The sequence below is a fragment of the Melanotaenia boesemani genome, chromosome 14, assembly GCF_017639745.1.
Source record: "Melanotaenia boesemani isolate fMelBoe1 chromosome 14, fMelBoe1.pri, whole genome shotgun sequence".
Lineage (NCBI taxonomy): Eukaryota > Metazoa > Chordata > Actinopteri > Atheriniformes > Melanotaeniidae > Melanotaenia > Melanotaenia boesemani.
Genome location: NC_055695.1, coordinates 2,747,625 through 2,757,779, shown reverse-complemented (window position 1 = coordinate 2,757,779; position 10,155 = coordinate 2,747,625). Strand labels below are relative to the sequence as shown.

The following is a 10,155-nucleotide window of genomic DNA, read 5'->3' as shown; positions in this document are numbered from 1 at the left end:
CTACCCGAAACTCTTTTTTTATCTTAAAAATGTGTTAATCATAAATGTTTATGGATCTCAAATATATTTAGATTATATATATATATATATAGATTAAATATTATTAGATTAAATCTGTCTCTGGATGTCCCAGCATTTTTACATCTAATTCTCATTCTCTCTCTCTCTCTCTCTCTCTCTCTCTCTCTCTCTCTCTCTCTCTCTCTCTCTCTCTCTATATATATATATATATATATATATATAATAGACCAAATGACTACCCGAAACTCTTTTTTATCTTAAAACTATGTTAATCATAAATGTTTATGGATCTCAAATATATATATATATATATATATATATATATATATATATATATATATATATATATATATATATATATATATTTAGATTAAATCTGTCTCTGTATGTCCCAGCATTTTTACATCTAATTCTCATTCTCTCTCTCTCTCTCTCTCTCTCTCTCTCTCTCTCTCTATATATATATATATATATATATATATATATATATATATATATACGATTATATATATATATATATAATCAGCAGGTTAGTTCATGATTTTACTAAGTGCTGGAGGGCAATAATAAATACGCCCATCTACAGGCGAGATGCTATTACTGCGCTCCTTGAGAGCGGGTGCTTTTCACGGCAGGGCTTTTTTTCCGCACAACACCGGAAGTTGTTTTTTTTTTTTTTGTTTCCGCTACTAGCTTGCGTCGCCTTCTTTTTTCTGTCCATGCTAGTGAATTAGCTCAGTTCAGTCCCGATGGCTAACAGAACCGTTAAAGATGCAAACAGTATACACGGGACTAATCCGCAATACCTGGTGGAGAAAATCATCCGGACTCGAATCTATGAGTCTAAATATTGGAAAGAAGAATGCTTCGGTCTCACCGGTCAGTACCACGCTAGCTAGCGGGCTAACGCTAGCTTTAACTTGGCTAGTTTGATGAAACCAGTGGGCTTTCTAATCTGTACTTTTGAAGTAGCTTGATTATAATTCTGTGACTATTTTTTCTGGCAAGGTATTCTAGGGTATAATGCAATTTGGCCACTAAATAAGGAAAAGTGTTATGTTTGACAATGTATATGATAAATACAGGTCTTCAAAACAATAATGTATTCGGTTACGTCGGCACAGCCCCAAGTTGGCAAGACGGTTCTTTTAATTGTTTAAATTGTTAACCCAATTCAAAAAAACACCATGCATTCTTCTTTACGAATCCCGAATCTTTATGAATAATATTTGGACTTTGATTTCATTTGAACCAAAAATATTAAAACTATAATTACCTCTAAATAACCAGATATATTTGGTGCGTTATATTTGCTGCGTTCTTTATTAGTTCAGCATAGGCTGAGTCAGGTCAACTGCACTGGGTGTAATTTCTTGAAAAACAGCTGGCCTTTCCTGGACTTTACTGTCCACATAATAAAGGACAGTAGCCTCCAAATTGGAGTCTACAATAAACCCACATGGACCAGTGCATCCTTTTAATTTCTCACTATCCCCTGGAACACAAGCTGGGAGTCATCAGAATCCTTTAGACAATATCCAAATGCAGAAGTTTTCAAACGCATCCACGTCATCAGACAGAACTGCTTCATCTCACGTTCTTGACTCCCCACCTAACGAGATCTCAGTTGAGTCATGACCTTCAAAGACCGTCACAGACTCTAAAACTTCAGTGAATTCACAGGCAACTTCAGTGAAATCTCCCACCATCTCTGTCAGAACTGGAGAATCTTCTCTGGATCAGACTAAAACATCTTTAAGAAACCAAACCCAGGACAGCTGACTTGATTCAACCCATGCTGGATACCACAAACTTCCAGCAGATTATTTCTGAGCCTTCATCTTCTAAAAGTGTGAACATTTTGTGTCATCCTCAGCTGAGCTGGTTGTGGACAAAGCCATGGAGCTGAAGTTTGTTGGTGGAGTCTACGGTGGAAACATCAAGCCGACCCCCTTCATCTGCCTCACTCTGAAGATGCTGCAGATTCAGCCAGAGAAAGACATCATCGTCGAGTTCATAAAGAACGAAGACTTCAAGTGAGTTTCCTTCTGGGAAATAAAACCTAGAAGCGTTTTTATTTTCTCTATCAAGCACACGTGTAGCATCCAGACTAAACTCTCAGATCTGAGTTTAGGTAGTAAACTAAAATAAAATATCTACATCTAATTCACCTCTCATCTTCCTCTGTCTCTGTTTTACTAGGTATGTCCGTCTGCTGGGAGCGATGTACATGAGGTTAACCGGCACTGCGGTGGACTGCTACAAGTACCTTGAGCCGCTTTACAACGATTACAGAAAGATCAAGAGTCAGAACAGAAACGGAGGTGAGTGTAGAAGAATAAAAACATGGGTTTGGCTCAAATTATCTCTATCACATATCAGCTTTCACGCCAGACGTGGCTTTTTGGGTGTTACCTTTTCTTTTTTACAACTGTCACAGTTGTAACCTGGTTAAGAAAAATCCAGCAAAAGTCCCAAATGTGTACTTCCAAGTGGTCAAAACCTGACCCAGAGGACCTATTCTAGACGTAGCAGGAGGCCTGGGAGGAGTTTTTGTAGTCGCAGTAATAGAACCTTCTGATCTCCTAACTCAGAGATTTCTGAAACAACAGCAGAACTCCAGCTGTAAAATAAATACCACCACAGACTCATAATTTTTCTTGCAGCATTCGTGTTAACGGTAAAGCCTGCTACTCCACGAGAAGCGAGAACTTGGTTCTTACTGCCTCAAGAACAAGAACAAAGGACAAAGCTTTTGCTTCTCATGGAGTCTGTCAAAGGTTTAAGACGTCAAAGTGAAACTTTCCAGGTGACTTCTAACAGAAGTATTTGTGGTCAGACTTTAAGCAGCTTGAGGACACATTGGGACTGAAGTCCAGGTGACTTTGAACCAAATAAAAACTGCGATGATGTGTATCTGTGCATTTCTTCGGTTTCCTTCCAGAGTTTGAAGTGATGCACGTTGACGAGTTCATCGACGAGCTTCTTCACGCAGAGAGGATGTGTGACATCATCATGCCTCGCCTTCAGGTAAAAATAAAACCATATCTAATGAATATCAGCATCAGGTGAACAGACAGAAAGCAGGATGAGAATCTCACAGCTTCTAGATGGTGAGGAGAGAGAAATATTCACAATATGCACAATAACTTCCATCCATGCACCTTCACTGCTTCATTATCCACATTTCTGGATATAAATTCTCTAAACTTTCATTCTTAGCTTGACTGTTTAGCTTCACCTCTGCACCTGCAGCCTCCGCTACCGGGAGTTAAGGGTTAACATCTGGTTTTATGGGTGTAACCTCTGCATGTGGTCTCTGTGTTCGGAGGCAGTGAGCAAGTTAATGTGCGATAAAATAATTAACAGTGTTAATACGATAGTAACACGTTAACTTACCCAGCCCTAAAAATTATATTTAGGAAAATTAAAAAAAACATCTCCATGTTTGACCTCATGGATGCCTCTAATGTTTGTTTCTGTGGTACAGAGGAGGCAAGTCCTGGAGGAGGCGGAGATGCTGGACCCACGGATCAGCGCTCTGGAGGAGGACCTGGATGAAGTGGAAAGCAGCGAAGAAGAAGACGACGAAGAAGAAAAGGTATTTTATATTCAGGACTTGAAAGACATTTTGAGTTAAGCTGCTCATGGTAAATAAAGTTTTTAGGTAGTGTTGAGTAACAATTAAAATTTTTATTTGCATTGCTGCGTAAAAAAATTCAGTGATAATTCAAAACTTTGCCACAAGTACCTGAATATGAACAAATGTGAAAAATAACTTTCAGATTTTTGTTGCATCTACGAGCAGAATTTACATTCAGGGATCCAAACGAGGGTTTAAAACAAACAATCTTCTAAAGAAATGACTGTTAGACGTCCTGATGTGACGTAGATACGTAGAAACATCTCAATCACTTTTCAGATTCCAGGACAAAAAACCTTCAGCCTGATCTAAAATGTTCATCATGTCTCTGATTGTCCTGCAGATAGAGAGACTTCAAACCCCTGAACCTCATAGACGTAGTTACCGTGACAACGACAGGCCGCGACGCTCCCCATCACCACGTTACAGACGTAGTCGCTCACCCCGACGGTTTGTATTGTTTTTATTTCTGAATCAAATTCTGAGATAAACATCAGTCCCAGGTTTTCCTCCACTTCCAGTCAGTTTAACGTCAGTCGATTGTTTGCTCGACAGGCGGAGCAGATCTCCAAAGAGACGAAGGTATGGCCGGTTTTCTATGACAGTCACTGATGTTACATCACCAGTGTGTGTGTGAGACTGACTGTGAAAGTGTGTGTTCATAAACAGCCCGTCGCCTCGCAGAGACCGCCATCGCAGCAAGAGCCCTCGCCGGCACCGCAGCCGATCCAGAGACAGGCGCCACCGCTCCAAGTCCCCCGGTAGGTAGCGAGGAGACCTGGCCGAGTCCAAGTCCGAGTTTATTTTAGCCGATGGTCGCCGAGTCCAGAAGTCTAACTTCCTCTCTTCTGTCCGAGAGCTTTACATGAAATAAGATGAAGATAAAAACCCAGAGAGGGTCATGGATGTTGTTGGTATCTAAACAGAAGAGGAAGCTAATTTCTTTGTGGTGATAACAGTTTGCTTGTTGTGAACCAGGTCACCACAGAAGCCACAGACATCGCAGCCACTCCAAAACTCCAGAGAGGTGAGGGATGAGAAACGTCTGCATGTCCTGGTTCATCCTGTGGACGAATATGTGCCTGATTGGTTCTCATAAAGCCCCGCATCCCAGACTTTCCACTTCATCAGTAAAGATGACACAAAAAGACTTTTCCAGAAGTTTTTTTATTCTAAAATTTCCATTTTTATTATTTTAGATCAGGTTTCTCAAACTGGTTTTATTCCAGGCTCCACATTCAGGGCAGTTTGCTCTCCGGTGGGTCAGACCAGTAAAATAACAGCATAAAAACCTGGAAAATATGAAAACTCCACATTTTACAAGTAGATTATTGTTGGTTCTTACTGTCTGTTTTATGTTCTAGAAAACATCTTTATTCATTTTTATTTGATGTTTTTACAGGAGCTCAAAAAAGAGTCACAAGAAGAGCCGAAGAGGAAACGACTGATCTCATTGTGGCATTTTTTACTTTATTTTTTTATTTTACCTCCTAAACTGTTGAAGATCTGGCCCCTAAACCCTCAAACCACAACCTGAACCTTTTCAGAAGCTTGTCGTCGTTGCTGATGAACTCTGGACGAGTGTAAATAGAGAAAATGTGTTTCTTTGTGAACCGATTGTTAAACTCTGAAATAAAACCTCTGATTTTAGGTTTTGAAGATGCTGTTTGATTGTTTAAAAATGTCTTATTCTGGGCTTTTTCAGAGAAAAATAAGGATTTAATATCACAGCTGAGGGAAAGTTTAACTCTGAGATTAATTCTGTTTTTGAGAAATGTTCTAAGTTTCCTCAGAAATAAAACCAGTACAAACTCATTTAGATGTTCTGGAAACTGGTTTGTAGTACGGAGGCTGGAGCTGCACAGCATGTTGGAGATTTCCAGCTGCAGTCTAGCAGAAAACCTCTTGGACTGCATTAAACTGCAGCTTTTAAACCTGGAACAGACTCAGGAGTTTTAAAGAAGGCTGCGTTCCACTTCGAGGATTTTCTGCTTGTGTTCATGCTCTGTAACTGACCAGTGTGCAGATACAGAAGTGGAATGCAGCCCGCGTTAACACACCTGAGCTTAGCTCCACACACCACAAGATTTAGTTTGTATATTGGGAAGCATTTCATCCATCAGTGTGTGAGAGTCTGACAGGAAGGTTTCTGCAGCTGAGTGAAGGAGCTTTGTTCAGAGAGGAGAATCCAGCGCTCACTAACAGGACTAACAACACATTTCAGGGATTCCTGGTGAAATAACAGCTTCAAGTTTCTGTTGGATTGTCTGACCAGTTGTTTTGTTCAGTTTTTGATCTTCACACATCGAAAGTTTTCATTTTTCCAACATGAGTCCAGCTGCTGCTGTGTAGACGCCTGATACCAGAATTTAACCATTAAACCGACGTGAGAAGGAGCAAAAAAACGCAGCAAAAATGGTTTAAATATCAGTAAAAGTGCTGCTACAGCCAGAAACGTTGCAGAGAACAGGTCGTATCAGGAGGAGAAAACAAGGCTTGAAGCAAAATGTACAAAATCTAAACAAAGACCAGTAAACCAGATTTAACCCAACCAGAATATTTAATATCAGTTTATTAAAAGACTGAAGAAAACCAGCAGACCGTGACATAAACAGATATCAGCTGATATTTAACATGATGTTCACACGTTAACACCCTAAATTTGACTGTGTTTTAATACACAGAATTCTTATCAGAAAGAAAATATCAACATATTTGTTTAACTCGGTTGTTACAACTTAAATCCAGAATAGTTTGTTCTAACCAGTTTAATCTGGTTGTAATGTGTTTAACACCAGAGCTTAGAATATTATGAATCAAGACTACTTGAACAGTGTTTTAAAGCAAGTTAGTGATAAAAATTCCACCATGATGCTGATATAATATCTCTATAAAAACCTAAAGCAGCTGTTAACACACAGATGTGCAGCCTGTGTTATCAGGAACTCACACAGACTCAGAATCTGGCAGGTTTTCTAGAAACTCCTGGATCTCTCTGCACATTCTGTTTCTGCCTCGATCGCTGATCTTTTTCAGCGTGTTGATGCTGTTCTTCCGGAAGAAGGACTGATGAGGTATCTCTGCTGCCTTCATGTGGTACTTAATCGACTTTTGATACTCTCTTCGATCGTAGTATAAGTATTTTGCGTAGTAGTTATAGAGCATCTGCTTGTCTTCAGGGTCCAGATCTCTCTCCATCATCTCCTGATACATCTGCTTTGCTTTCATCATCAGATGATCATGACCAGACTTAGCATACATGTTTGCGAGGTCAACCTTCTTTATGAGAGAGGAATCAGGGTAGAGAGAGACCACCTCCTCATCCAGACTGATGGCTCTGCTGATCATACTTTCACTTGGGCGACTTTCTTTATAAAAAACTATCCTCCATCTGTAGCTGAGGGCAGTACACCTCTTCAGGTATCGCTCATCTGGGTGCTTCTTCAGGGCCTTTTCTGCCAGGTCAATGGCCTCATCATAGCAGTCGAGCTGCCTGTACACCCTCATCAGGATTCTGATGCCGCTGTAGCTGCTGACAGGATTCATTAAAATCTTTTCTTCCAGCTCATCTGCTTCATCTTTGATTTGCTCTCCTCTCTTGGCTCTTAGCAGCAGGTCGACAGCAGCAAGGTACAGGTTGTCTGGATCCTCCTCTCGGGCCATTCTCATTTCCTCCAACATGCCAACATCCTGGTCTGTGTCACTGTGTTTATAAGCACCCACCAACGCCAGCACACGGCTGGTCTGCCATGACACCATCTCTGGCTTCATCCTGACGGCTCTCTGGAAGTAATCTGCAGCCTGCAGCTTCTTGTCTTTGTCAAACTTCATCAGGGTCCAGGCCTTCTCAGCACACACCTCTGGGTGGAGCTCATCCTGGATTGGAGGCGGGTCTTTCTCCATCAGGGTGTCCAGCTTTGACAGGTACCCTTGGCTCTGACTGTCTTCACCCAGATGTTGGTGCAGCCATGCCAGGTTCCCGTAGTTCACCACCAACCAGGGACCCTCATCTGCATCTCCCAGCTGGTGGAAGGTCTCAGTGGCCCTGCTGAAGAAGTCCCGGGCCTCTTCAATGAAGCCCAGCTTGTAATGGATGAACCCCTGCAGGTTGTAGATGTGACCCAGCCAGATGTTTCCCTCCTCAGTGCCGATGTCCACCAGCTCGTCTCTGAGAGAGAACAGTTTGGACCTGCTGGTGTTCAGATTCCAGGTGAAGTGACACTCCAGGGACTCCAGTTTGGACTGACTCTGAGCAGCACTGAAAAACATTTTAAAAGACCAACATTAATTGTCAGAGTGCTGCTAGAGTTTTAACCAGGACTAAGAGATCTGAACACATCACCCCAGTTTTGAAATCTTTACGCTGGCTTCCAGTCAGTCACAGAATAGATTTTAAAACCCTTCTTATCGTTTACAAATCCCAGAACTGTTTAGGCTCAGAATCCATATGTGATATGTTCAGAGAATATAAACCTAGCAGAGCTCTTAGATCCAAAGACTCTGGTCAACTAGTCCAGACCAGAGTCCAGACTAAACATGGAGAAGCAGCATTTAGCTGTTATGCTGCAAACAAGTGGAACAAACTGCCAGTGGAGATTAAACTTTCACCAAATGTAGACATTTTTAAATCCAGGTTAAAAAAATTTCTTTTCTCATGCGCCTATGCATGAAATCTGCATAACTTTTTAACTTATCTTACATTTAATCATTTTAATGTCATTTATTATTTTATTGTGAATTTGCTATTTGTTGCTGCCTTTTACTATTTTTCAATATCTGTAATACTTTTGTTTTACGTAAAGCACTTTGTCCTGTACATGAAATGTGCTGTACAAATAAACTGCCTTGCCTTGTCTAAAAGGAGCATAAATTAAGCTTTTGATTAAAATTCCACCATGATACTAATGCACTCATAAATGTAAACACTTCTCTCGCTCACAGAAGTTTGAGAGCAAAGACTAAGGTATGTGAGGTGTAATCAGGGTCCTGCTCTCTGCTGATGACGCTGCAGTCACTTCCTACACTGAAAAACAACTCCAGTGTCTCATGTACAGATTTTCCCAAGCCTGGGCCCACCATCAACCTGAACATATCACAATCTGACTGGTCATCTGATCTGCTTGCCTAGGTCCTAATTATGTCTACTAGTACCTTACAATTACTCTCATGCTAAACACGTTTTCCTCTGTATTTAAGCCTTGTCTTAACTCTCTTCCAGTGCCAGATTATCTGCTCATTCACTAAACCAGTGGTTCCCAAACTTTTTTCATTGGGGACCCCCTTCATGTATATACTAAAATGCCATGGACCCCCTGCTCCACCCTGTGCTGAAACCATGCTTGGTTTTAGGCTTACAAAAGTGAGAATCTCACCATAAATGATGTATTCTGGTTGAGTCCTGTCCTTTGATAAGAACAAAGTTAAATGAAAAACATGTAGCCTTACTTTTATTCATTAAAACAGGGACAAATTGTGCACATTAATCACAAAGGCTTTAATGTTCAAAGCCTCAGGGACCCCATGTGCTCTTTGGGGCACCCCCTTGGGGGGTCCCGGACCCAAGGTTGGGAACCACTGCACTAAACAATCCAAAGCTTATCACAGCCATCAGACCACAGAGTCTATGACCTTACTTTCTGTCTCAGCCTGGCCCCTTGGTTTTGTTTTGGATCTTTACCTTTGTACTGACAAGCTTTGCCATGCAGCTTTGACCTTGCCTCCTTTCCTTGCAAACCACCAATCTTGTAAATCCAGATTCTTGTTTACACTCAGAGATACTGACCATTGCTAGTACCTTTGTTACTCTATTGGGTCACGGACTGGATTATCATTGGTTGGATTACTTGTAAAGCTGCTATGGAGTTGTTTTGGGGTTTTCTTTGGATTACGTCACTCACTCTGTCACCAGCTTACATCAACATCACTAACCACTTCTCTTTCAACGCATTGAAGATAACAATAAAAATGCTAGGCCGACTTACAACCCTTGTCTGGGAAAGTCCCAAGTGCACAGAAGGCATTGTACAATGTCTGTATCATGGGTGAACTCCTCTACAGCAGCAATGCATGGACAACATATGCAAATTAAGCAGAAACAAAAACTTCCATGTGTTGTGTTTACTGCATCCTCAGCATCAAAATGAAGTGTCAAAGTGCCAGATTCCTTAGTCCTGGCACGCCCCTGGCCTCCCTACTATATTCATACTGCACAGACAACTTAAGCTGCACTGACTTCATGTGTACTGGATGAAAGATGGACGCTAACCAAAAGACATTCTCCATGGTAGCATGCCTTTGGAAAGAAGCCTTTTGACTACCCCCTAGCTGTACTACAAGGACGTCTCTGATCATGAAGTAAAAGCTGTGGACATCATCACAGAGAACAGGGAGGACATAGAAGCTAACCACAGCAGATGTAATCTAGAGACATCTGAGAGAGGAGAAGAAAACAGCCAGACCTTGGCTGGAGAAAATAAAGTCTGAAAGACGGC

General features: G+C 41.2%; 1 protein-coding gene across 1 annotated transcript; it reads left to right on the top strand.

The window, feature by feature from the left end:
• The first annotated feature begins 672 nt into the window (after positions 1 to 672).
• prpf38a (pre-mRNA processing factor 38A) lies at positions 673 to 5,314 on the top strand. The gene is made up of 10 exons (XM_042006264.1): positions 673 to 900; positions 1,898 to 2,057; positions 2,224 to 2,345; positions 2,966 to 3,051; positions 3,512 to 3,622; positions 4,008 to 4,114; positions 4,220 to 4,246; positions 4,334 to 4,425; positions 4,643 to 4,691; positions 5,067 to 5,314. Exons 1-10 carry the CDS (start codon positions 771 to 773, stop codon positions 5,110 to 5,112), a joined length of 930 nt encoding a protein of 309 aa, XP_041862198.1. The 5' UTR covers positions 673 to 770; the 3' UTR covers positions 5,113 to 5,314.
• Positions 5,315 to 10,155: the final 4,841 nt, after the last annotated feature.

Bases quoted from the DNA above. Each gene is read 5' to 3' on its own strand.
- prpf38a (XM_042006264.1), top strand. From the start codon at position 771: ATGGCTAACAGAACCGTTAAAGATGCAAACAGTATACACGGGACTAAT. The intron at 3,052-3,511 runs GTAAAAATAAAA...TCTGTGGTACAG, and splicing joins TCATCATGCCTCGCCTTCAG to AGGAGGCAAGTCCTGGAGGA. The intron at 4,692-5,066 runs GTGAGGGATGAG...ATGTTTTTACAG, and splicing joins CACTCCAAAACTCCAGAGAG to GAGCTCAAAAAAGAGTCACA.